A 26888-nucleotide genomic window follows, 5' to 3' on the forward strand; every position below is an offset into this window, starting at 1 on the left:
AGGGACCAGGGGTTTGAACCTGGGTCCTTACGCATTATTATAATACATGAACTCAACCAGGTGCGCCACCTGGCCCCTGATGTCTTCTTAAAACGGGGTGGGAAGTCATATGACCGATGTCTCCAAATCTAGAGGGAGGGAAGAGATGGGTGAAGGTAAAGCTTTAAGTGGCTAAGACTTGTGGGTGGCTGGCTGGGTGGTGGGTCACCTGGTCCAAGCAAATGTTACCCTGCACAAGCACCCAGGTTGGTTTAAGCTCTTGTGGTGGTGGTGGTGGGGGGGAGACGCTTATTCACAGGCGGTGAAGCAGGTCTGCAGGTATCTCTCACCCTATTTACTCAGCCCGTCTCAATTTCTGTCCAGTCACATTTAAAAAAGAGGATGGTAGCGGAGGACCTAGAGAGGATTAAGACCGTGTGTGGAAAACTGAGAAATGTTATACATGTACAAACTACTGAGTTTTACTGTCAACTGTAAACCACTAATCCCCCAGTAAAGAAAAAAAAGTTAACCAACAGTGGCCCCCAGGAGGCCATGGATTCTGTGCAGACACCAAGTCCCAGCAGTAACTGATGGCAAAAGTCAAGTCATGAGAAGGATGTTTGGTAAATATTTGAGGTAGGAATGAGTGACTTTGTTTTCCTGTGCTTAGATGAAACTTTGTTGTTGTGCTTTATCTCTATTCTCAGAGCAGCTGTTGGGGGTTGGTACTCTGAGACTGTGCGGCCCTTATGGCACGGCTGCTGGGGTGTCTTTTTTTGTTTGTTTTCACTGGAGAAGCAGCTCAGTTCTCTAGGATCAAGCTGTGGGATGTCTTTACAAGGAGGCATTCACAGAAAGACAAGGTTGAAAAAACTGTCCTTTATTTGGCAGAATGCATATTATTAGAATAAACAAACAGCAGTGAATGATACATATTTTCCCACTAGGCTCCAAGTGGTACCATTCACAGATAACTTAGGTTTTTCTAGCAAGAAACCTGAGGCCGTCAACCAGAGCTTCGAGCCAGAATAGGACAACCAGGCTAACCACCTTTTAAAGTCCTATGAGTAAAAATCATGTTTGAAAGCACTGATACTAGACAATCTCACTGAGGGCTTTCACTGGCCTCCTGCTGTGTTCCGACAACACAAACAAAATTGAGCAGCACGTGCTGCATGTTAGCACGTGACCCTGTATATTCAGAGGGGAAGCAGCTTCAGTCTCAGCACAGTAGACCACTAACTCCTGGCAGAAGAGGCAGGAGGAGGGACGTGTGTGGGGCTCAGAGGTCCAGGTGGCACCCTCACCATCACATGAGCACGTCAGTGCACATGAGCTCATCGGGGACTCAATGCCAGCCTGTATTCTTCAGCTGCAGGTCAAGACTGTTGGCCTGTGTATCCAACAAGAGGACAAGATGTTTCCTTGACCTCTACGGGAAGGGAAGTCACCAAGGGTCACCCCACAGCAGGACAATAGCACCTTGGAATCAGTCCTATTTGTGGGTCAGAATCTGTTCCTGGGCAGGGGCTGTTTCCTCTTTTTTTTCCTCCTAAAACAACAACAAATGGTGAAGCAATAGCTGGGGAGGAAGCACAACCCTACAACCCTAATCTGGAGGTCCTGGGTTTGAAACCTGGCATCACCAACAGCCAGCACTGAGTGGTGCTCTGGCCAGACCACCACCCACCGAGTAGAGCCGAACCCACAACCTCAAGAGATGAACACAGTGAGCTCTCTCTAATCCCTCACAGCTCACCTGTACCCCGGGCCATGCTACTGAGAAGGTCTGTCTATGACTGAACAGCTGACCTGTCGCTAGAGAATGCACCAAGATCTCAGAGTTCATTACAACTTCTCCTACTATACCCAGTGCAGAATGAAAAGAGTTGAGATAAAATTGAAGCGTGCAAAATACAGATGTACACCAAACAATTCAGCACTGACCTACATAGGATGACACGGCCCCTTCCCAAGCCCTTTACAAGAAACCCTCGGTGGGAGCGTTCCGGCAGCATGACATTGCCGCAATAGATGCCTCCTCCAGGTAGCTGAAAGCCTCGGCACCCAGCCAAATGGTGTTTGCCTGCACCGCCTGTGCAGGTGTCGCAAAAGGCCTACAACCAAAGTCCTCCTTCTGACCTGAAGATTAGAGTACACAGGGATAATCTGAGAACTGAAAACATACTGAGACGTTAATCATACAAAAGAAGTCTTTTAAATAAAAACCCAACTTAAGAAGGGAGTCGTGACTTTTAATGCCACACTGTCTAGACTTTGCTAGAAACAAAAATAAATTTACTTGGTCTAGCAGAGTGATAAGGTACCAAAGGGGTTAAAAAAAAAACCCACAGCCTATGAAAAAAAAACATAAGGATGTGTGGAATCATAGCAACAGAAAACTGTCTCCTCCGGTGACAGAACGAGCGAGTTCTCCCAAACGTTGGGTCCACCAGAAGCAGGGGCTGGCCACCTGGCTTAGGTCTGCTTCATCGGGGCGGGGATACTGGCGGACGCCTGCTCCAGGAAGGCCAAGGAGGCCTGCGGCATGTCTGCCGGCTTTTTGTGCTGCATGTTGACGTCTTCCAACACCTGCTGCCAGTGCCTCAGCTTGGTCAGATGCTTCTGGACCAGGGCGTCTTTGCGCTGCAATTCGTTCCTTAGTTCCGAGACATCCTGCAGGCCAGAGGGGTGACGTCAGAGGAAAGGGATGAGGCGTGAGCACAGCTCCTGATGAGTGAGGAGCCCTTTAACAGTCCATTTAAAAAAACGAATAGGAGCCGGGCGGTGGCCCACTCACTGGGTTAAGAGCACATAGTACTAAGCAATCGTGCCTCCACCTGCAAGAGGGTCGCTTCCCAAGTGCTGAAGCAGGTCTGCAGGTGTCTACCTTTCTCTCCCTTTCTATCGTCCCCATCTCTCTCAATTTCTCTGTCATATCCAAAAGATCGAAAAAATGGCCACAGGAGCAGTGGATTCGTAGTCTAGGCACCGAGCCCCAGAGATAACCCTGGAGGCAAGTAAATAAACAAAAACAAATATAAAGACTCAGGTTTTGCCACACTGAACCCAGTACCCTGCTTGGCTCCACTATCTGAATCTGCCAGACAGAAGTGCCCAAAACAAGGATTCCTTCTCTCCTCCAGCCCACATGCTCAGGACCAGACCAAACACTTTCTCAGCCTGGTGGTACCTACACTTCCAAGCATCATAAGTACAACAACTGAGATCAAGAAGTTCCAGAATTTCAGTGAACCTAGGACAGAACATGTCTCTTGACTCTGTGAACAAAACTTGAGGGAGCATTTTCTGTATGCTACCAGGAACACACAAATTAAAGCTCCTACCAATGGCAACATTTTGAACCCCTTTCAAGAAGAAACTTCTCTTTAAGGAAAATAAAATAACTCTCTCTTTTTTTTTTAATGGCCAAGAAGACAGCCCACTGGTAGAGCTTCAGACTTGCATGTCAGAGGGTTTTAGTTTGATCACTTACTCAGCAAGTGTCGCAGTAGTGATCTGACTTCTCTCTCTCTCTCTCTCATTCCTTTTCTGTCTTGTGAGACTTTCTCTCATACATAATGAACTTTTTATTAGGAAGCTGATGAATGAGACAAGGCGGAGCACTAGGGTTCCCTCTGGAACCCGGCTTTCCAGCCCAGTCCCTGGCTCTCCCACCTGTGCAGGTCATAATGAACGCGGACTGCTAACAACATTCAAGATTCAAGCTACAAAGTCCACGGTGACAGAGAGACCTTATTCAAAGCAGAAATGGAATCCTGATATGTGTCCCTCTCTGAAAACTGAAGAGGAACGTGAGTCTGTACCTCCTTAATAACTTGCTCTGGTTTCTGGACAGACAACTGCAGTCTCTTTTGCAGGAAAAAACACTCTGTTTGTCTTGCAATGTCGAGAAATTTCTGGACACACTGATCAACACCTGGGGGAATAAAAGGCAGAACATGAACTTACGAAAGATGCCGATGCCTCATAATATAAAGTGTCAGAACTTCAACACAGTATCTTCTCAGAAACAGAAACCCACGGTTTTTATCTTTAGTCACAGTGATAATACTCTGAAGAAAGACCGTGCAGAGATCTAGAATGTAGTTTCATTTCCAGTCATAATGGAACATTTACAATACTGTACAGGAGGAATCTGGGTAGTGGGACACTTGGCTGAGTGCACATGCTACCATGTGCGAGGACCTGGGTGCGAGCCTCTAGTCCCCACCAGCAAGGGGAAACTACCTGAGTGGTGAAGTCGTACTGCAAGTGTCTATCTCCCCCTTCCACCTCAGTTTCTATCCCTATCCAAAACTTAATAAATAAGACTAAGTACAGGGCCTGGAGGAAATAGCTTTAATAGTTATCCATGCATGCATACATACACACAAACATTTATGGCAGGGGGGCTGGCCAGTGGCACACTTGGTTAAGAGCACACACTACCGGGGGCCAGGTGGAGGTGCAGCTGGTTAAGTGCACACATGACAGTGCACAAGGACCCAGGTTCAAGCCCCTGGTGCCCGCCTGTAGGGGGAGAGCTTCATGAGTGGTGAAGCAGGGCTGCAGGTGTCTCTGTCTCTTTCCCTCTCTATCCACCCCTCCCTTCTCAATTTCTCTCTGTCTCTAACAAATAAAAATTATACCATGTAAAAGGGGGCTTGAGCCCCTCCTCCCCACCAGTAGGGGGGAAGCTTCACAGCAACGAAGCAAGTAATACAGGTGTCCCTCTCCCTCTTTATCTCCCCCTTCCCTCTCAATTTCTCTCTGCCATCAAAGGAGGGGGGAAAAAAACTCTTATGCCTGTGGCTTCAGGGTTCTAGGATCAACTCCCAGGACCACCATAAATCTGAGCAGAGCAGTTTAAAAAAAAAAAAGAGTAAACTGCAGCTTTAAGAATAGCCTGGAGGCGGGGCAGGCAGTAGCTCAGCAGGTTAAGAGCACTTGGTGTCATGGTGAGAAGTGCAAGGACTGGAGCCAGGATCCCGGGTCAAGCCCCCAGCTCCCTACCTGCAAGAGGGTCACTTCACAAACGGTGAAGCAGGCCTGCAAGTGTCTGTCTTTCTCTCCCCTCTCTGTCTTCCCCTCCTCTCTCCATTTCTTTCTGCCCTATCCAACAACAAGGGCAACAAAATGGGGAAAATGGCCTCCAGGAGCAGTGGATTTGTAGTGCAGGCACCGAGCCCCAGTGATAACCCTGTAGTAGGGAGAGGGGGGAAGAATAGCCTGGGAGGTGACACAGTGGATAAAGTATTGGGCTCTCAAGCATGAGGTCCCAAGTTTAATTCTCAACACTGTATGTGCCAGAGTGATCTGCTGGCATGCCCCCCAACCAGTATGAATGAATACAACTTTTCAAAAATAAACAGTATTGGGCAGATAGCTTAAGGATCACACAAAAAGACTCCTGTGCGGGAGCCGGGCGGCAGTGCAGGGGGTTAACCGCAGGTGGTGTGAAGCGCAAGGACCAGCATAAGGATCCTGGTTCAAGCCCTTGGCTCCCCACCTGCAGGGGAGTCACTTCACAGGTGGTGAAGCAGGTTTGCAGGTGTCTGTCTTTCTCTCCGTCTTCCCCTCCTCTCTCCATTTCTCTCTGACCTATCCAAAAATAACGACATCAATAACAACAACCATAATTCAACAATAAAACAAGGGCAACAAAAGGGAATAAATAAATGTTAAAAAAAAAAAAAGACTCCTGTGCCTGAGGCTCCATAGTCCCAGGTTCAACCCCTGTACGAGGCTGAGCACAAGTAAAAACAAACCAAAAATACAGCATGGGCCCAGGAGGTAGCACAGTGGATAGAGCACTGACCTTGGAAGCTCAAGGTCCCAAATTTGATCTCCAGCATCCCAAGCCTGGTTCTCTCCCTCCCTTCACTTCTTCTTGTAATAATAAGCCTTTAAAAAACACTGGTCCCATCTGGGGACAGAACTGGAGAAGGGGAAACACAAAGAGTTTTCTGTGTTCACACCCATTTAAAAACAATACAAGAGGTAGCATGGGGTTGTGCAGAGACTCTCATGTCTGAGGCTCCAAAGTCCCAGGTTCAATCCCTTGCACCACCTGAAGCCAGATCTGAACAGTACTCTGATAAAAACAAACAAGACACAATATATATATTACTGGTCTTCTCTCTCTCTCTCTTTTTTTTTTTTTGGTAAATATTTTTTTTTAAAAATTCTGGGAATCATTTAACATTTTTAAATCTTTACTTATTTATTTATTGGATAGACAGTCAGAAATCAAGAGGGAAGGGGGGCAAGATAGGAAGAGAGACAGACACCTATAGCACTGCTTCACCACTCGCAAAGCTTTCCCCCTGTAGGTGGACACCAGGGGCTTGAACCTGGGTCCTTGTGCATTGTAACATGTGCACTCAACCAGGTGTGCCACCACCCATCCCTATTAATTGGTCTTCTCTGTACCAACATGAAAAGCTCATTCAAGTGGCTCATTAAGAATGACACCTCAGGCAAGGGAGATAACAATGGTTAAGCAAAAAGGAATCATGCCTGAGGGACTGAAGTCACAGGCTCAATCCTCTGCACCACCAGATGCCAGAGCTGAACAGTGGTCTGGTAAAAAATAATTCAAACACATAAACGATTTCGATTAATAAAGAACAAAGAGTCAGAAGCATATACAGGGGCCCAGGAGGTGGTATAGTGGCTACAGTGTTGGATTTAAAAGCACAAGGTCCCGAGTTTGATACTTGCTAATGTATATGCCAGAGCGACGCTCTGGTTCTTTTTGCTGTGCAATAAATAAATCTTAAAAGGAGGGAGAAGGCAAAAAAAAAAAAGAAAGAAAGAAAAAGAAAAACCAGGAAATTGAGAAAGAAGTAGAGACTATCTCCACCTTATTCCCCCAAGAAAGTTTTCTTTGGATACCAGTGGGGTGGAAGATACCAACTATGATCAGCAATCAGCAGTCTCACTGAAGGCAAGTCCACAAGGAGAATTCTTACCTGTTCGGATTTCTTCCTGATCCGTGCCATTGACGTAGTCCTGACTCACCAGGGAAGCAAAGCAAGCCTGTGTGAGCCAAGCACACCCAGAGTAAAGAAAAATGCCATTCATGTTAAATATTTTATTTTATTTCAAGGATGGGGGGACTTTTTTTTTTTTTTTTTTTTGCTTCCATCAAGCTGGAGCTTGATGCCTGCACTGAAAAAATGGAGGTCAATTTTTCCCGTTTTTTTTTCATTGCCCTTATTATTATTGCTGTTGTTGTTGGATAGACAGAGAGAAATCAAAAGAGGAGGGGAAGACAGAGGGGGTGAGAAAGACACCTGCAGACCTGCTTCACTGCTTTCGAAGCAACACACTCTGCAGGTGGAGGTGGGAGGGGGGGAGGGCGGCAGCTCCAACCGGGATCCTCGCTCTTGGTCCTTGTGCTTTGGGCCATGTGCACTTAACCCAGTGCAATGCTGCTACTACCCTTAGGGCCCTGAGGAAAGGCGTTTCTATATTCAGAAGACTTTCATGCCCGAGGCTGTGAGGTCCTAGGTTCAATCCCCAGTACCACCACTAAGCCAGAGCTGAGCAGTCTTATGGTAAAGATAAAACCATTTATTTATTTACTTTAGGGTAAGAAACAACTTCTCTTGAAGTCAGCGAGACAGCATCTGGGTTTCCCTGTGAGCTGCCAACACTGAATGCCCCAGACCTGGAGAGGGAGAGCTGCCTCCGCCCCCCCCCCCCCCAAATCTGGTCACTGTCCTCCCACCATCCTACTCCACACCAGGTGTGGGGCCCTAACTGCTGCTCTTCCCTCCCATATGCTGAAATCACCAGCTTGACAGGACATTCGCCACTTCCAGAGACAGAGGTTCTCCCTGTCCTCTGAATAGGTGCCCCATCTGCTCACACTCCATCTCCCTGCCCACCCTCTTTGCTTTTTTTTCACAGGGTCAACTCGTACCCCATCCTGGCTGTCTCCTACCTGCAGGTGTGTGTGTGTGTGGGGGGGGGTGTAGGGCTTGTCTTTCTCACTGGGCTGCAAGTAAGTGCTGATGACACGGCACTGGACAGATGGGCACTGCTGGTAACACAAGTCCCCAAGAGGGAGATTTCTCTCAAAGGGCACTGACACTGGAGTTCATGCAGAGCCAGGGTCCCCATACTGGGCCCCATCCCACTTCCCCGGGGCTGGGCTGCCTCTATCGGTCACAGTACACTCACCCCCATCACGACCCTTCACCTAGCAAAGACCGAGATAAGCAATGCCAGAGACCCCAAGGAACGAAAAGCAACACCAAGAGCCCCTGGAGCAGCGAGACACACCAACTACGGGAAAGGAAAACGTGGCTTCGGGGAGGGTGGCGGTGGCGCACCTGGTTGTGCGCAAGGACCCGGGTTCGAGCGCCCAGTCCCCACCTGCAGGGGGGAGAGGGGCGAAGGCTTTGCCAGTGCTGAAGCAGTGTTGCAGGTGTCTATCACCCCCTTTCCCTCTTGATGTCTGGCTGTCTCTATGCAATCAATCAACAAAGAGAACCGAACTCCCAGAGATGCGCTGGGGATCCCACCCAGCCCCCACCTGGCTGGGCTGCAGTGCCCCCCCCCCCCGGGGGGTTTCCCTTCCTCCCGGAAGCCTTTCGCAATCACCAAAGGTGAGTTTCTCCCATCACAGCACTGCTGTCCACAGCCAGGCCAAACTGTCCACCATTCCGTCTCCTCCACTGCGGTGTTGGGAGCTTCCTGGAGGAAGGGGCTCTTTAATTTTATTTATTTATTTTTTTTGCCTCCAGGGTTATTGCTGGGGGCTCGGTGCCTGCACCATGAATCCACTGCTCCTGGAGGCCATTTTCCCCCCTTTTATTGCCCTTGTTGTTGTAGCCTTGTTGTGGTTATTATTATTGTTGGTGTCTGTTCGTTGTTGGATAGGACAGAGAGAAAACGGAGAGAGGAGGGGAAGACAGAGAGGGGGAAAGACAGACACCTGCAGACCTGCTTCACCGCTTGTGAAGCGACTCCCCTGCAGGTGGGGAGCCGGGGGCTCGAACCGGGATCCTTGAGCGGGTCCTCGCGCTTTGCGCCACTTGCGCTTAAGCCTCTGCGCTCTTTTTTCTTTATTATTATTATTTTTTATCCAGAGCACACTGCTTAGCTCTGACTTATGGTGGTGCGGGCTGAACCTGAGCCTTTGGAGCCTCTCTCTGCATTGCTGTCACCCCCGCCCAGGGACCCTGAGCTTTTGGCCGAGTCCTCCCTTCCCTGTGGGGCACAGACCGAGCGGACACGACACCTGCGGCCGCGGCATCAGGTCCGCAGGTAGAGCGGGAAGGTGGGTGGCGCCCAGGTGGTTTCTGACTTGCTGGAAGTTGGGGGGGGGTGGTTGAGCTCCGGTTGGGGGTGCCCGGGAGGGATGCATGAACTGTGGAGGGGCCCCCCGGAAGCCTAAAGAGGCCACACCCCTAAAGGAAAGGAGAAAAATAAACAGCCCTCCCGGGGCCAAAGGAAGAATTTTCCGCCCGAGCGCCCAGCGCATGCGCAAGGTGGAGTCTCAGGCAGGCAGGGGAGCCGGGGACACAGAGCCGCGCGCCTCATCTCACCTCGAAAGATGACTCCAGTTCGTCCACCAAGGTTGTGTTCGTAGTTCTCGGAGCGCCTGGCGCGGCGTGAAGAAGGGAAGCCTGGCCAGGGAGTCCCGGCGGGGGTTGAGGGGGTCCTGGAGGTTGCCCAGAGAACATACCGCCGAGTGAAGCCGCCATTTTGGAAATGGCGGCGGCGAGAGGAACTGCCTGCGCCTGCGCGCGAGTCGGCGCCACTGTGTCACGTGAGAGCCCCCGTCACGTGACGGAGCTGCGGCGCGCGGAGGCTGGGCTGTGCAGGCCCCGCCCCTGTTCTAGGGTCTTTGTTTATTTTTGTTTTCGTGAATTTGGCAACGGGGAGCCGGGACCTCATTGGATAGACTTATGTGAGAGGAGAATCTGGGAAGTCAGGGTAAAGCGAATAATAGCAGGAATCTGGGCTTTGCCTTGAGCATTTGGGCATACTGGTCAGTGCCCATTTGGGGGCCTCAGTTTACCTGCTAGAAAAAGTGCCTATTCATTTCACAGACATCGAAGAGCTTACTGTGTTTTAGGTTTCTGCCACCATACATGAGCCAGATCTCGTCGGAAAACAACTACTGTGCACCAACTACTAATGCAGTCAAGTGTGCATACCAAGAACAGGCAAAGTTGGTGTCCCCCTCCCCATTGTTTCTGGGAGGAGATAGGTAGCAAAAGGACCACTTTGTTGTTCTCTTTGATACTTTATGATTTCCTAGAAGAGAAATTCCCTATGCTGGCCTTTTGATTGTTCGTTTTTTCAGAAGCTAAATACTCATGTTTTCAGAAAGTGAATGGTCTTAATATTGGGGGGTGGGCAGGAGGAAAGCTCCTAGAACACACAATTTACATGCCTGAGGTCCCAGTTCTACTGCCTACACACATATCCATATGCCACAGCTTAGTTACACTATGGTTTCTCTCATTAAAAATTTTAATCTAGGGCAGGGGAGACAGCATAATGGTTATGCAAACAGACTCTCATGCTTGAGGCTCCAAAGTCCCAGGTTCAATCCCCTGCACCACCATAAGCCAGAGCTGAGCAGTGCTCTGGTGTTTCTCTGTGTGTGTCTCTCTCTACATCTCTCTCAAAAATAAAATTAATAAAAAAAAATTAAAAAAAAATTTTAATCTTGGGCTGGGGAGAAAACATAATGGTTATGCAAAAAAACTCATGCGTGGGGCACCGAGGTCCGAGGCTCAATCCCCCATAAGCCAGAGATGAGCAGTGCTCTGATTTGTCTCTCTCTGTGTATCTTTCTCCATCACTCTCTCTTGTTAAAATAAATTTTTAAAAACTTCAGAGTTTTACATGTTAATCTGGAGAACACCTGAGGAAGTCAGGTGTTTATTATGGAGATAGACAGAGAGAAATGGAGAAGGGAGGGGGAGAGAAATAAAATAAATGAAATAACTTTAAAATATAGAGATATAGATTCTATCAACACCAGTATTTATAAAATATTAAAGAAATGCCAAGCCTTTGCAGTTATTTTACATCAAAGTCAATATGAAGATTTTGACACAATCTAGTCAAGTAAACACAAGACACTGGGGAGTTTAGACAAAGAGATTAGACAGGGTGGGGCACTAGCTCAGAGTAGGGTGTAACAGGCTCTATCTGATCACATCAAGAACTCATCTTTGCAGGGATTGGAGGGAGGTGGGATCTGATCAGGAGGAGGAGGGGACTGACACACCCTGTGGGCTATAAAACCAGCAGGAGCCTCCAACAGACACTGAGCAGACAACACAAGCTGCTGTTTCTTCAGTCCAGGATCCAGGAGACTCAGCTGCTCTGCAGAGAGAAGAAGCTCTTGGTCCTCAGGACAGAGCCCCAGCTGAGCAGAGCCTCTGGGAGGGTGAGTCCTAGGATACAAGTTTTATTGTTGTAGTTACTATTGTTGTTGATGTCATCATTGGATAGGACAGAGAGAAATGGAGAGAGGAGGGAAAGACAGAGAGGGAGAGAGAAAGATAGACACCTGCAGACCTGCTTCACCTCCTGTGAAGTGACTCCCCTGCAGATGGGGAGCTGGGGTCTGGAACTGGGATCCTTAGGCCGGTCCTTGTGCTTTGTGCCACCTGTGCTTAAACCACTGCACTATAGCCCGACTCCCACTACAAGTTATTTTTTAAGATTTATTTATTTATTCATTATGGATAGAGACAGAGAGAAATTGAGAAGGGAGGGGACGTAGGAAATGAGACAGAGAGACACCTGTAGTCCTACTTCACCACTTGTGAATGTGTCCCCCTGCAGATGGGGACCAGGGGCTTGAACCTGGGTCTTGGCACACGGTATTGTATGTGCTTGGCCAGGTGTGCTACTGCCAGGCCTTCTTTACTGCAAATTATTAACTGCAGCATTTTAGTTAATAGGCTTCAATGATTTACAGGTTTGCTTACCAGAGCACTACTCAGCTTTAGTTCATGGGGATTGAATCTAGGATCTGGAAGTCTTTTGTCTCACCAGTATGCTGTCTCCTCAGCCCACTGCAATTCATTTTATATGACACGATTACAGATGTGCACAGGTCCACATTATGCCTCTGCATTTTCATAGATTCCTTTCAGTTCTTAAAATGTCATTCCTTGAGCCCCCACACCTATGGACATCTAATCTTTGACAAAGGGGCTCAGACTATTAAATGGGGAAACCAGACTCAGAGGCCTGGGATACAGGTGGGTGAACATGGGGTGCAGCAGGGACCCCCAGGCAGCCACTGGGGGTGGGAGGGGGCAATTGGGCTCTCAGTGATGGGTTGGCTCAAAGGGATTCAGAGAGACAAGCATTTTCTCTAAAGCCTTTGGAAGAGATGTCCAGACCTTATGTTGTTGGAGGGGTGGGTTCAGACAGGATATTTTAAACTATCCTTTTATATATTTGCCCAGTTTTTTTCAGAGCCTCCTGCATTTGTATTTTATTTTGCCTTATTTTACATACTTATATTTACCAGATCACTGATCAGCTCTGGCTTATTGTGGTGTGTTGTTGTGGCGGTCTGGTGTCGGGCTGCACCGCGGAGAAGAGAGTGGACGTCCAGAGCAAAGGGGTACACAAATCTTTATTATAGGATGGGGGGGGGGTTTGGTTCAGACCACGTGAGGCCAGCCGGGAATGGCTGTCCCCACTACCTGACCACGGGAGTGGGGGGGAGAGCAGGGGGCGAGATCTGAGAGAGAGCGGGGGGGGGGGGGGAAGGGGGGAGCTGGGAGCCCAGAGATAGAGGGGGGGTGAGGGGGCTTTTTATTGGGCGACAACCAGGGGTCACATGTGGGGCCAGGATTGTTTGAAGGGGGCACTGCTAGGATTTCGGGGGGCATAGTAAACCCTGGGGGCGGAGACTGCATCAGAATAATTCCTCAGCAACAGTGGTGCTCCAGGGTGGGTGGGGGGTGGGGAGTTGAACCTGGGAATTTGGAGCCTCAGGTATGAGAGTATGTTTGCATAACTATTATGCCATCTACCCCACCCATTTATTTATTAATGAAAGCACTGCTCAGCTTTGTCTTATGGTATTTCCTTGGATTGAAACAGGGACTTTGGAGCCTCAGGAACAAGATTGTCTTTGCATAACCACTACGCTGTCTCCCCCACTGAATTTGCCCATTTTCCTCTCTTCTCTTCCTAACTCACACTTTCTACTTCTGAGTGTCCTTCCTCCCAATTCCATCATTTATTTATTTATCTATCTTTCTCCTCCTCTCTCCTGGGTTTTGTTGAAGTGGAGTTCAGAGCACTCAGGTTATCATCGACTAACATTCACCACTCTGGGAGTACAGACCAAAATTCTCATGGGGTATAATAGGTGGAGGTCTGGCTTCTGAATTTGCTTCTCCACTAAACATGGGTATTGGCAGGTTGATCCACACCCCCACTTGTGTTTGTCTTTTCTTAGTTAGGGAGGGCTCTGGAGACATGAATTTCCAGGACTCATCTGTGAGGGCATCTGCCCAAGGACTCTACCATCATGTAGACAGTTGTATCTGCCACTTGGTGATAAGTGCTAATTTCTTCATCTAGAGTCCAACCAACCTGCTGACTTTTCTGAACAAATCCACAGATATTTTAAGGTTGTTGCTGGTGATCCAGGGGGTGGTGCAGTGGGTGGACTGTTGGCCCCTCAAACCTGAGGTCCTGAGGTTGACCTGAAGCTGTGCAGGAGCCACAGTGAAGCTCTGGTGTCCTCTCATTCTTTACTGACACCTGTGGGTCTCCTACATGATAATTTACAAGAACACTTTACATATATGTTGGGTGGAAACAGACATCAAGTGGGCAGGGTTGTGGGGGAATTGGTTGAGTGCACAGAATGCAGTATGCAAGAATTCTGGCTCAAACCCCTGGTCCCCACTAGTTGTGACTGAAATATGCGAGTGGAGAATCAGGACAACAGCTCCATATCTCTCTGTCTCTCTCTCATCCTTATCTTCCCCTTTACTCCAGATTTATGGCTTCTCTCTTCAATAAATAAGTAGAAATAATAAATATTTTTAAAAAGAGTCATCAAGGGAAACAGGAGAAAGAGAGAGAAAAAGAGAGAGAGAGAAGGGTTTGCAGCACTGCTTCACAGCTTACAAAGTTTCAGCCCCTGCAAATGAGGACCTTAAATTTTGTCCCTCTTCATTGTAACATTTCTCTCAACTGGGTGTCCCACTCTCAGCCTCGAAGTGAGAATTTTTTAAATGTGTATTTCCTTAGTGATGGAGGAGAGGATGAGACAGCCCACCACTACTGTGGCAGACAGGTTCCTGAAGTTAAGCTCAGGGCTGCATGTTCCCAGTTTTAACACCTGTAGCCACTGTGTTCACCCAGGGTCACCCAAACAGACCGTCTTCATCAAAAGACCCAGGACCAGGGGTCTGGGCAGTGGCACACTCAGTACAGAGAGCTCATTGTCCAGTTCACAGGGACCCAGGTTCAAGCTCTCAATCCCCACATGCTAGAGAAAGCTTCATAAGCAGTTATGCAGTACAGGTGGTCTCTGGCTCTTTCTCTGCATTATCTCTGTTTACTTTCTATTATCTTTAATTGTTTACTGTAGAGAGAGATCCAGAAATCATAAGGCAGGGAGTAATAGAGATGGAAGGAGACAGGGACACCAGCATGAACCAGGTTCCACCACCACCCGGCCCTGAGTAGCAGGTCTCTTTCTCTCTCTCTCTCTCTCCCTCTCTCTCTCTCTCTCCCTTCCTATCTCCTGCTCTGCTCTCAACTTCTCTCTGTCTCTATGCAAAATAAAGAAGGGTCTCTCCATGAACAATGTCAGGTATGTAGCCATTACAGGAATCATCAGACACCTCATCTGTACTGAAAAAAGTCACTTTGTGTCAGGAAATGTTTGTGACATACTAAAACAGCTGATAAAATCATTCCAAGGAGATCTATGACATAAGCTTATTCCCGCCTTGTTTTCTTCCAGGCAGAAGACCCAACAGAAGAAGGTTCCAGTTCCTGCTACTGACACACATTGGAGAGGAAGTCCTACCAGCAGAGGAGCAGCCCCTGCCCCCAGCAGCCCATCTGGGACTCCTCCCTCCCCTAGGAGCCTCCTGAGCTTCTCAGCTGCAGAGAGAGGCTGAGAGTCCTGCTGCCTCTCAGGTCCAGGTCTGCTCCTGGGCAGCTTCCTTGCAGAGGGAGTATCCTGGGACTGAGCTCCTACAGCATGGACCAGGAGGGCTGCATAGAGGAGCTGCAGGTACAGGCCAGCTGCCCCGTGTGCCTGGACATCCTGAGGGACCCTATGACCCTGGCCTGCGGGCACAACTGCTGTGAGTCCTGCCTGCAGCAGCGCTGGGAAGACCTGCTGGACGTGTTCCCCTGCCCAGTCTGCCAGCACCACTGTGCCCCTGAGAGGCAGCAAGGCAACAGCCAGCTGAGGGCCCTGGGGAACCTGCTGAGGCAGCTGCCTGGCACAGATATTGGGCAGAAGGATAAATGGCCAGAGGGCCCACGCTGCCCGCAGCACCCACAGCAGGTGCTCAGCCTCTTCTGTGAGCAGGACCTGGAGCTGGTGTGCACCCAGTGCGGGCTGTCCTGTGAGCACAGGGGCCACGCCCTGACCCCTGTCCCCAAGGCAGCCACTCAACATAGGCAGAGGCTCAAGGTCTACCTGCAGTCTCTCAAGAGGCAGCTTGCTGATGCTCAGCAGGGCTTAGAGCTGCAGAACAGAGAGACAGAGGAGCTGAGCCTGCAGGTGCAGACTATCAAGGCAGAGCTGGACTGCAACGTGCAGGAGAGTCAGCGCTTCCTGCAGAGGTATATGGAGATCACTGACACCCAGATCTCCAGTGCCATGGAGGCTCTTTCACAAGCCCAGGAGAGCAGAGACCAGCTGTTGGTGCAAAGCTCCTCCCTCCAGGCTCTGCAGAGGGAGCTCGCCAGGACCAGCCTGCAGACAGACACCCAGCTCCTGCTCAGAGGCCCACAACTTAGCAGGCTGCTGAAAAGATGTGAAGACTTCCAAGGCCCCGAGGCCTGTTCCTTCCCGCCCCAGGCTGAGGCCAGCCCCAGCCTACCCTACCACTACGTGGGCATCTACTCCATTTTCACCAGGTTCCTGACCCTAGTCAGCCTGGACCCTGAGACGGCTCACCATAATCTGTTTGTGTGTGGCTGCTACAAGATGGTCTTGTTCCCGTGGGGCAGGAGAGTCCCCAGCGGAGATGCCAGGGCCACAGGCTTCACGTCCCACATGGCCATCCTGAGCTCCCAGGCCTTTGAGGCCGGCCGACATTCCTGGGTGGTGAAAATCTCGGGCAAGGGCACCTGGGCCTTGGGAGTGTGCAAGGCTTCCTTCCCCAGACATGCCCTGCAGCCCCCGTCCCCAAGCCTGGGCTGCTGGCACCTGGAGCAGCATGTCGACTCTCCCCCGGACTCGGCTCACAGCCACGCTGACTTGGACAGGTATAGGGACACCCTGTGCATCGGTGTCTTCCTGGACTATGAGCTTGGTGAGCTCTCCTTCTACCACATGCCTCAGAGAGTCCACCTCGCCACCATCTGTGACACCTTCGCTGGCAGCCTGCTGCCCTACTTCTCCGCTAGGCCTGAGTCCCCGGGCCTCTCCATGACCATCTTAACCCAGTAAGCCTGAAGCCTGTGGACACTTTCTCTGACTCTGTCCTTCTCCTGTTCCTGTAGTTTCTTGGAAATAAAGCAAATGCAGAGAGCACTATAATTTCCAAAAGCCTTAACACTGACACTTTTTCTTCCTGTACTACAGCTGGGAATGTAACTTCGTCCAGCTTCTGTGGAGAACCATCTGGAGAGCTCTCACAAGGCTAGAAATGGATCCTGCAGTTCCTCTCCTGGGGATAGATAGATCCTCAGGAACCCAACACACCCATCCAGAAAGTACCGTGCATACCTATGTTCTTAGCAGAACAACTTGCAATTGCAAAAACCTGGAAGCAACCCAGGTGTTGAACAACAGCAGATGAGTGGCTGAGCAAGTTGTGATACATATACACAATGGAATACTACTCAGCTATGAAAAACGGTGACTTCACTGTTTTTAGCTGATCTTGAATGGAGCTAGAAAAAATCATGTTAAATCAAATCAGTCAGAAACAGAAGGATGAATATGGGATGATCTCACTGTCAGGCAGAAGTTGAAAAACAAGATCAGAAGAGAGAACACAAGCAGAACCTGAACTGGAATTGGTGTATTGCGCCAAATTAAAGAGACTCTGAGGTGGGTGGGGGAGAATACAGGCCCAAAAAGGATGACAGAGGACCTAGTGTGGGTTGTATTGTTATATGGAAAACTGGAAAATGGTATGCATGTATGAACTTTTGTATTTACTCTTGAATGTAAAACATTAATACCCCAATATAGACATAAAAAATAAAAAAGACACTTTTTGATACAGTTTGTGTTCATTGAGTTCAGTGAAGCAGGTCCTCAGGTGTCTTACCTTTCTCTTGCCCTCTTAGTATTCTCCTCCTTCCTTCATTTATCTCTGTCCTCTCCAAAAACAATGACAACAACAATAATAGCTCCAACAGAAATGAGAAAACAACGGCTGGAAAATGGTAAATAAAGAAATAAATTGAAAAAATATATAAATAAATAAAAAGCTTACTCCCATGGTATATAGGAAAGGAATGGAAAGTTCAAAATAAATTTATAGATTAGTCATCAGTTATTTAAAAGAAACGGAGTGTCAACACTTTCAATGGCACATTGCCTTGTGGTTCAAAACAATTCTTAGTCCTTTCCATTCTAAATATGATGTGTCTTTAAGTCTGGGTTAATTCTGTTTGGGACCTTCTGGGCTTCTTGAATCTTTATGTCTTCGATGTTGTCTAGACTAGAGAAGTTTGCAGCTATTATGGTCTGAAGAATGCTTTCTTCCTCTCCCTCTCTTTCTTCCTCTGGTAAGCCAATAATGCGTATATTGTTTCTTTTCAAGTCATCCCATAGGTCTCTGTTGTTGTTTTCAGAATCTCTTAATCTCTTTTTAGATCTCTTGCTTCTTTTTTAGTTGTCTCTATTTTGTCTTTGATCTTGCTAATTTGTCTTAAGCCTCATCGATTTTATTCTCTCTGCCCTCTACTGTTTTCTGGAGTTCATCTATTTTGTTTCCCTGTTCTGATACTGTTTTAGCTTGTTCAGCTAGTTGTGTTCTTAGCTCAAGAGATTTCAGCTTTCAGCTCTCTAATAACCTTGAGATAGTGTTTTCTTCCAGAGTCTTATTTGTTGTTCCTGTATTTCTGATTACAATTCTTTCAAACTCTTTACTCACTGCTGTGATTATTTCCTTAGCTAATGTTTGGATGTTGAACTCGTTATTTTGTGCTTCACCGTTTGGGGGGCTTTTAGCTGGACTGTTGTCCTGGTTAGTTTCTCCAATATTTCTTCTTGATGGTTTACCCATTTATATGTTATGTTATGAGTTCCCTCTCTTAGTACTTTTCAAATTACTGATCGCTGTTTCCTAGATTAACTTGTGTCTGAGTAAGGTAGTTAAAGGGTTCACAGTGGTGGAAGTGAACAGTTATTTTAAAGTATTTTAATCCCTGAGTTGGAGCTCAGTGATTTAAAAGCCTCTTTTTTAATATATTTTTTTTCTTCTCTGTAGGCTATGGGAGCCTGAGGGCTTCTAACTATAAGTAGGCTTCTTAACTTAATCACTGACTCCTAACCAAGAGATAAGGCAGGGTGTGGCAGAGATAGTCCAGTGGTTATGCAAAAAGACTTTCATAGCCCCACAGCTATGCCACCGAGATATAGGTCTTCTCCTGAATTTCCTAGTTAGATCTCTGTCCCCTGGTTTCCCTCCCTGCCGCTGCTCCAGAATCTGAGGGCAGTAGCAATGGAGACTCGGGGTTACACTTGGTGAGTCTCCGGGGAGTCCTCTCCTCCCTTCAGCTGTCCCCTTGTTGGTGGGACAGACTGGAGGTGGTGTCTCAACTGATAGACCGTCAGACTTTTACCAGCCACTTAGTCTTTCCCTAGGCTCCTCTCTGTCACCAGCCATGTGTGTTTGCACTCACCAGTGATTTGGTGGGTTCCTGTAGTCATTCTAGTCTTGTCTTGTTTCAGTCCCAGGTGGTCTCCTTTGGCATTCCTAGTTAATCCTGGAGAGGAGATGAGAGGAGAGCAGAGAAAGAAATCTGCTGTTGCTCGTAGCCCCGCCTCCAGAAGTTTCCCTGTTTTATTATTATTATTATCCATATAGAATGTGTTTATAACAAATTAAATAGTGCAACAATAAAACAGTATTAAATACCATTTATAAGCAAATGATCTGAGTAGACAGTCTCCACATAGGACTTATGAACAAGCAGGTATTATTCTTTAGAAAGAGAAATGAACCCCTTTTGAGTCTTTTTCTTATTTTGTTTAATGCTTTTTAACTTAACTTTACTTGATAGGAGAGAAATTGAGAGCATAGGGGACATAGATAGAGAGAGAGAGAGAGAGACACCTGCAGCCTTGCTTCACTGCTTGTGTAGCTTTCCCCCTGTCGGTGGGGTTGGGGGTGAACCTGGGTCCTTGTGCATGGTAACACGCAGTTCACCAAGTGCCTCACTTCCCAACCCCAACAATTCTTACTATTTGAATTCTTCCTCCTTCTGTCCTAGGGAGCCATGCTCAAGCTCCTCCATAGAAGACCTGAAAACGATTCTCAGTGAAAAGAATATCGAGTTTACCTGCCAGTGAGACTTCAGGTAGCTGACTTCTTCCTGAACAGGACATGGCTACCTCTCTGTTGGTAGGCATTGTCCCCTTCTTCTGACTCTTCTCCGTTGGAAGACAGGCAGGGACCCCTCTTAGGCCTTGACGGAGACCCAGGATGAAGTGTGATGCTGCTGACTTCTTCCAGTCCAGCCAGAAGATGTCCCCAACCAGGACCTTCAATGATCAGCTTTGCCAGCTCCCCCTCTTCCTGCCCTGTCTGCCCCGACTAGCAGCCTTTCATCTTGAGCCTTGACCCCTTCGGGCAGCTCTCCTGCCTTCCCCTGTGAGAGTGGCAGCGGGCAGTACTGAGGACCCCACCGTGCTCTCTGCCTGAGTGAACATGCTTCCTCTCTTATAATCGGGGACTAGGTCAGATAAAAACACATAACCTGGGATGCTAGAAAAGAGGATTTTGGTTTGTTTGTCTGTGTTTAGATTGTATTGATTAATGGGATAGATAGGAGGACAGAGAGAGAGAAAGAACTAGGCATCACTCGTGCATGTGCTGCCGGGGATTGAACTCGACCTCACGCTTGAGAGTTCAATGCTTTATCCACTGCACCACCTCCCAAAACACAACAAAGCTTTTTTTTTTCTTTATTGGGGGAATTAATTGTTTACAGACAACAGTAAGATACAGTAGTTTGAAAAAAATACAGTAGTTTGTACAGGTATAACACTTCTCAGTTTTCCACAGAACAACTCAATCCTCCTCTGCCATCATGTTCCAGGACTTGAAACCACATACCAAAAAAGCCTTTTTCTTGTTTGTTTTTTTTTTTATAATTGTGCATAAAATCCAGATTGGCTAATTCCATGAGTTTCTGGCCCTGAATTCTGTTGGAGTTTCGTTTTTATATCTAAACAACACACAGAATAGTTGGGTAATGATTCACAATTTCAGGGTTGAGACCATGCAGACTGTGAATGTGTGCATGTGTGTGTCTGTGTGAGAGAGAGAGAGAAAACCATGTGAGAGGTGAGGGTGAGAGTAGTTACTTTGCTTAGAAGACCTCAAAGCCATGCAAGCAACAGAAATGGAGAGGGATTAACCCTGCCATTTACTGATGTCTTTATACGTGGTACAGTGATTTACAATTATCTTTACATTCTATGTGACTCTCTAGATTTTGGCAGGAGGTAGATAGCACAATGGTTATGCAAATAGACTCTCATGCCTTAGGCTCCATAATATCAGGTCCAATCCACCACACCACAATAAACTGGAACTGAACTCTGGTAAACTAAGATAAAAATTAAAATAAATAAATAAAAGTGGGTCTCCTACTGTGGTGGTTATTGTGGGAGGGTGGGGACACATAATTTGGGAGGTGGGTGTGGTAGGCAACTTTACCTTGAATCTTATAATCTTGGAATGTACTTTTTTTAAGGTATGACCTTGGCAGAACTATGGCAGTTACTGCTGCAATGGGATGGGGGCACAGAACTTTGGTGGTGGGAGTAGTATGGAATTATATCCCTATTATCTGTTTTTTCTTTTATTTTTACCAGAGCACTGCTCAGCTCTGGCTTAGGGTGGTGCAGAGGATTGAACCTGGGATTTTGAAGCCCCAGGGATGATAGTCTCTTTGCATAACCATTATGCAATACCTTCCCCCATCTGTATTATCTTAGTAGGTTGTAAATTACAATTAAAGTTCTAATAGCCACTTAGACTGGGAGGCTATGACCCCCTTGCCTGCAGACCCTGCCCCCAGAGGCAGGAAATGCCCTTTGAGGCAAGAAACACCCCATTTTCATCCATCTGCTCTCCTACTTGTCCCTCCCTGTCTTGTGCCAGTTCTTTTAAGAAGGCCTGCAGGATATAGGTTTCTGTTCACTACTATTCCTCTGTCAAAGATGGATAGTTTTACAGACAATTAACCCATTTAAATATGGCCATTGGAAAGAGGGAGATGTGGGGAAATTGTGAGGATGTGGTTGAGCTTGGCAGGGCTTGAACCTGAGGGGTGCATCCAATCCTGTTAGTCTCTCTCTCTCTCTACTGAGAGGTTGAGCAAGGAGGGACAGTAGTACCCCAAAGGTGTGCCTCTCTGTCAGACTCCATGCCTCACAAAGCACCCTGCATTCCTGATACTATGGCCATTAGATAAAAAGGAAGGGGGAGGTGTTGGTCATTATGTCAGGTCCCCTGCATTGCTTGACGCTGAGGTCTATTGAAATAATCATTGAGACCCACCCTGTCTGCAGGGTATTGGTTTAATCCCCACTGGTTAGAACCTTAGCAACAGCTACTATAGATGCTTGCTACCTTCAAGCACTTTTTCTCCATCCCCTCCCCTAGCCATTTCCTTTTCCCACATGCCATCTAGTGATTTATATGACTACAAATTAATAGCAGTGTACATAAACACCATTCCAACTACTGAAAAACTATGTGCCATCCCATCCTCCCTCCAGCTCTATAAAGCCAAACAACCACAGTCACCCTCAACCCAGGATTTTTACTTTGGTGCCCTAGGAATTGCTGCTTTTAAAAAGCATTTAAAAGGGCTGGCCAGTAGCATAGTGGTTATGCAAAAGAGTGTCATGCCTGAGGTTCTCAAGGTTCCAATTAATCCCCAGAACCACCAACCAGCAGTGAAGCAATGCTGCTGGTTCTCTCTTTCTCTGTCCCACACTCCCTCATTCTCTCTCTGCCTCTCTCTCTCTCTTTCCCTTCTGTCTAGATTCCTCTGCCTTTACTTGATAAATAATAGAAAAGAAACATTTTTTAAAAACATTCATTTATTTGGACAAGTATTTCTTGTCATCATCCTAGTTGCTTGCCTTCATTTTGAAACACTATTGCTTTATTTTTATTTCTTTGCCACCAAGGTTATTGCTGGGCTCAGTGTCTACTGTTCCTGGGGGCCAGTTTTTCTACTTTTTTTTTCCTACCTTTGACTTGACAGGATAGAGAGAAATTGAGAGGGGAGAGAGATGAGAAAGACATCTGCAGACCTGCTTCATCACTTGTGAAGTGTTCCCCCTGTTGGTGGGGAGCAGGGGTTTGGACCCGGGTCCTTACACATGATGATATGTGCACTTAGCCAGGAATGCTGCCTCACAGCCCCCACCCCTGCAATGCCTTTATAACAGGATAGAGAATGTACAAAGTGAAACATCTGTTCTGGACCCAGCAGGAATGCCAGGATCGCTCTGAATGGATCCTAATGAAGATTTATCCATTTTCTCTACTTTCCCTTGCCCCTGAAGTAACGGAATTATTCAGCAATGTAAATCTTTCACAACCCCCATCTACACAGATTTCTTTCCTAATTTTACACATCACAAAATAAGATGGCAGAGTGACTACAAATTTGCTGCATTTCAATTTTTCACTCCAGGTAGGTGTGCCAAGAGTTTCAAAGAAATTATCTGTTTTAGATTCTGAAATAGTATTTTCATTCTGAAAGGGAGATTAGAGAATGACATGTATCAATTGCTCCCAAGTTCTGGGAAGGAAAATACAATGTAAAGCTTGTTTGAGTATTGCACCAAAGGAAAAGGCCAGAGTGGGTTGCAGGGAGGGTTTGTTCAGGTCCTGCAACATGATGGCAGAGGACCTAGTGGGGGCTGTATTGTTATGGGGGAAACTGGGAAATGTTACGCATGTACAAAATATTGTAGTTACTGGACTGTAAAATTAATCCCTAAATAAAGAATTAAAAACCCGAAAAAAGAAGGAAAACTTTATGAAAAAGTAAAAAGAGAGAAGTACTGCAAATGGGGGAACCTGACTGACTGAGTTTGCCCCAGTGTCAGGAGCTGCTTTCCCCTTGCCAGACTCCTCAGTGAACTCCTTTCAGAACTTTCATCTTTTTTAGCAGCCAAAGCACATCCCTGAGGAAAATTTAAGACATTTTCTCTGGGGGCTGAGACAGGTTTCCAAAGACTGGTACAGACTCACACTGAGGGCCCTGCAATCTACCTGGAAATTTTCCTTGCATTTTGTTGTAGCATAGAGGTTTTATTCTCCTTTAATTTATAATAATAATAACAATAATAATAGCAATTATTATTATTATTAGTTTTATTATTTTACCAGAGTGCTGCTCAACTCTGGTTTATGGTGGTGTGATAGATTGAACCTGTAGCCTTCAAGCCTCAGGCATGAGAGTTTCTTTGCATAACCATTATGCTATCTACCCCTATGTCTCCCTTACTTTTGTCTAGTGTATATATATTGGAATCTGATTTGACAGACTTTTCCAGGCTAGGCTAAGCCATGTAACCACATCAACACAACATCCGAAGCTCACTGTTCCTATGTCTCAACAACTGCAGGATGCAACAAATCATTCTTTCAGATTTATTTATTTAATTATTTATTATGGAAAGAGACAAAGAGAAATTGAGAATGGAGGAGGAGACAGGGAATGAGACAGAGAGACACCTGCAGCCCTACTTCACCACTTGTGTATGTGTCCCCCTGTGTAGGCTTTCTGACGGGGTGGTCTCCAGCAGAAAGGAAACCAGCCGGTTCTTTCTTGCTCAGTCAAGGGACAAAAAATGAAGTAAAGACACCAGGGAGACTGAAGCATGCTCAGATCTCGTTTATTAGCAGGTGGGCAAAAGTTTCAATAGAAAACCAACAAATTACATATTTCAAACATGTCAGAAATTACAGGTTTCTTAAAGGTCAGCTTGCCCCTATGGTAGGAAGCTGGTATGATAGGAATTGATGAGATACAAGACAGTTATTCTCCATAACACAAGCAACTTAATTATCCAAGGGTATTTGAGAGAAGCATAGGGGTTAACCCAGTAGGGTGAGACAGAGAGAAGATGGATATCAAAAGGCCATATAAATTGGAATTTCTCTTGTCTGGGGTCTGAAGTGTATGATAGAGTTTGTGATAAGGTGTGTTCTCCTCTGTGATCAGAAGGTGAGGTGAACTGTGAGTAAGTGAATCTTAAAGTAGGCGGCCATGTGGCCTGCAGTTAATGGAGAGAAGTATTGAGGTTTCTGTGGGCTTGAGAGTCAAGAAGGGAAGAACTTAGTCTGAGAGACGGTTTCTCCCCTTTGCTCACCTGGGTTGAGAGAGACTAACAAGAGGGTATCTTCTCAGACCTCCATCCAAGGATGGGGGGAGTTCTCCCTAAGCTCTATCAAGCTTACACATAGCCTCACAAGGGTTGTTTGGAGGTTTTCTTTATTTCAGATTGTGCAGTTAAGAACAGATGTGTACATAGATGTTTTTGGAAGTGTATGTTGGGTTCTCCGGTGAGGAATTGCAGGATCATAGCGTGCGTAGGTCCATTTCTAGATTTCTGAGAGTTCTCCAGAAGGTTCTCCACAGAGGTTGGATGAAGGTACATTCCCACCAGCAGCACAGGAGGAAAGTGTCTGTTTTAAGGTGTTTGGAATCACAGTGCTCTCTGCATTTGCTTGATGTCCAAGAGACTGTAGGAACACAAAAGGGTAGAGTCAGAGAAAGTTTAGCGTCCACAGGCTTCAGGCTTTCTGGGTGATAATCTTCATGGAGAGGGTCGGGGACTCAGGCCTAGCAGAGAAGTAGGGCAGCAGGCTGTCGGAGAAGGTGTCGTGGACGGTGGCGATGAGGGCTCTGTGCTGCATGTGGTAGAGGGAGAGCTCGCAGAGCTCATAGTCCAGGAAGACCCCGATGCGCAGGCTGTCACTGTCCCAGTCGTGGTCAGCGAAGCAGTGAGCAGAGTCTGGTCCCAAGTTGACGTGCTGCTCCAGGTGCCAGCAGCCCAGACTTGGGGACGGGGGCTGTAGGGCATGTCTGGGGAAGGAGGCCTTGCACACTCCCATGGCCCAGGTGCCCTTGCCCGAGATTTTCACTACCCAGAAATGCCGGCCGGACTCAAAGGTCTGGGAGCCCAGGATGGCCATGTGGGAAGTAAAGCCTGTGGCCTTGGCCTCACAGTCAGTGTCCTCTGTGTCCCGTGGGAACAAGACCATCTTGCTGCAGCCACCCACTAACAGACTGCAGTGAGCCGTCTCGGGGTCCAGGCTCACGGGGGTCTGGAACCTGGTGATCATGGAGTAGGTGCCCACGTAGTGGTGGGGGAGACTAGGGCCGGCCTCCTGGGACTGGAAGGAGCTGGCTTCGGGGGCCCTTGAAGTCTTCACATCTTTTCAGCAGCTGGCGAACTTCTGGGCCTCTGAGGCAGGAGCTGGGTGTCTGTCTGCAGGCTGGTCCTGGGAAAGCTCCCTCTGCAGAGCCTGGAGGGAGGAGCTGTGCACCAACAGCTGGTCTCTGCTCTCCTGGGTTTGGTGAAAGAGCCTCCATGGCCCTGAAGATCTGGGCTTCTGTGACCTCCAGATGATTCTCCAGGATGCACTGATTCTCCTGCAAGTCACAGTCCATCTCTGCCTTCAGAGCCTGCACCTGTAGGATCAGGACCTCTGTCTCTCTGCCCTGCAGCTCTAACCCCTGCTGAGCATCAGCAAGCTGCCTCTTGAGGGGCTGCAGGTAGGCCTTGAGCCTCTGCCTGTGCTGAGCTGCCGCCTTGGGGACAGGGGTCAGGTCGTGGCTGCTGTGCTCACAGGACAACCCGCATTGGGCGCACACAAGCTCCACGTTCTGCTCACGGAAGAGGCTGAGCACCTGCTGTGGGTGCTGTGGGCAGCGTGGGACCTCTGCCACTTATCCTTCTGCCTGATATCTGAGCCAGGTAGTTGCCACAGCAGGTCTCCCAGGGCCCTCAGCTGAATGTTGACCCGCTGCCTCCCAGGGGCACAGTGGTGCTGGCAGACTGGGCAGGGGAACACGTCCAGCAGGCCCTCCCAGAGCTGCTGCAGGCAGGACGCACAGCAGTTGTGCCCGCAGGCCAGGGTCATAGGGTCCCTCAGGATGTCCAGGCACATGGGGCAGCTGGCCTGTGCCCGCAGCTCCTCTAAGTAGCCCCTCCTGGGCCATGCTGGAAGCACTCAGTCCCAGGGACACTCCCTCTGCAAGGAAGCTGCCCAGGAGCAGACCTGGACCTGAGAGGCAGCAGGATTCTCTCAGCCTCTCCCTGCAGCTGAGAAGCTCAGGAGGCTCCTAGGGGAGGGAGAAGTCCCAGATGGGCTGTTGGGGGCAGGGGCTGCTCCTCTGCTGGTAGGACTTCCTCTCCAATGTGTGTCAGGAGCTGGAACTGGAACCTTCTTCTGTTGGATCATCTGCCTGGAAGAAAA

At 47.9% G+C, this 26888-nt stretch overlaps 3 protein-coding genes and 1 long non-coding RNA gene across 4 annotated transcripts; 2 read left to right on the forward strand and 2 right to left on the reverse strand.

The window, feature by feature from the left end:
• Positions 1–2326: 2326 nt before the first annotated feature.
• MED28 (mediator complex subunit 28) lies at positions 2327–9732 on the reverse strand. Its single transcript, XM_007538770.3, has 4 exons — positions 9546–9732; positions 6960–7026; positions 3810–3922; positions 2327–2658 (listed from the first exon to the last, which is right to left on the reverse strand). The coding sequence occupies exons 1-4, from the start codon at positions 9702–9704 to the stop codon at positions 2461–2463; spliced, it is 537 nt and encodes a 178-aa protein (XP_007538832.1). The 5' UTR covers positions 9705–9732; the 3' UTR covers positions 2327–2460.
• An 18-nt stretch (positions 9733–9750) lies between these two features.
• LOC132536406 (uncharacterized) lies at positions 9751–15457 on the forward strand. The gene is made up of 3 exons (XR_009547996.1): positions 9751–9910; positions 11318–11407; positions 14972–15457. It is a non-coding gene; the product is annotated as an uncharacterized LOC132536406 (long non-coding RNA).
• Positions 15458–15486: 29 nt separating this feature from the next.
• Positions 15487–16639, forward strand: LOC103127882 (tripartite motif-containing protein 75-like). The gene is made up of 2 exons (XM_060184211.1): positions 15487–15542; positions 15598–16639. Exons 1-2 carry the CDS (start codon positions 15487–15489, stop codon positions 16637–16639), a joined length of 1098 nt encoding a protein of 365 aa, XP_060040194.1.
• An 8560-nt stretch (positions 16640–25199) lies between these two features.
• On the reverse strand, positions 25200–26579 carry LOC103127883 (tripartite motif-containing protein 75-like). Its single transcript, XM_060184212.1, has 3 exons — positions 26415–26579; positions 25956–26331; positions 25200–25843 (listed from the first exon to the last, which is right to left on the reverse strand). Exons 1-3 carry the CDS (start codon positions 26577–26579, stop codon positions 25200–25202), a joined length of 1185 nt encoding a protein of 394 aa, XP_060040195.1.
• Between the last annotated feature and the right edge of the window lie 309 nt (positions 26580–26888).

Source organism: Erinaceus europaeus, unplaced genomic scaffold (genome assembly GCF_950295315.1).
Source record: "Erinaceus europaeus unplaced genomic scaffold, mEriEur2.1 scaffold_1145, whole genome shotgun sequence".
Taxonomy (NCBI): Eukaryota; Metazoa; Chordata; class Mammalia; order Eulipotyphla; family Erinaceidae; genus Erinaceus; species Erinaceus europaeus.

Bases quoted from the DNA above. Each gene is read 5' to 3' on its own strand.
- MED28 (XM_007538770.3), bottom strand. From the start codon at position 9,704: ATGGCGGCTTCACTCGGCGGTATGTTCTCTGGGCAACCTCCAGGACCC. The intron at 7,027-9,545 runs GTGAGATGAGGC...TGGCTCACACAG, and splicing joins AACTGGAGTCATCTTTCGAG to GCTTGCTTTGCTTCCCTGGT. The intron at 3,923-6,959 runs GTAAGAATTCTC...TTATTCCCCCAG, and splicing joins TCAGGAAGAAATCCGAACAG to GTGTTGATCAGTGTGTCCAG.
- LOC103127882 (XM_060184211.1), top strand. From the start codon at position 15,487: ATGGCCAGAGGGCCCACGCTGCCCGCAGCACCCACAGCAGGTGCTCAG. The intron at 15,543-15,597 runs GTGAGCAGGACC...CTGTGAGCACAG, and splicing joins GCAGGTGCTCAGCCTCTTCT to GGGCCACGCCCTGACCCCTG.
- LOC103127883 (XM_060184212.1), bottom strand. From the start codon at position 26,579: ATGTGCCTGGACATCCTGAGGGACCCTATGACCCTGGCCTGCGGGCAC. The intron at 26,332-26,414 runs GCCCTGGGAGAC...CGCTGCCCACAG, and splicing joins GGGTCAACATTCAGCTGAGG to CACCCACAGCAGGTGCTCAG. The intron at 25,844-25,955 runs GTGCACAGCTCC...GCTGCTGAAAAG, and splicing joins AGAGCAGAGACCAGCTGTTG to ATGTGAAGACTTCAAGGGCC.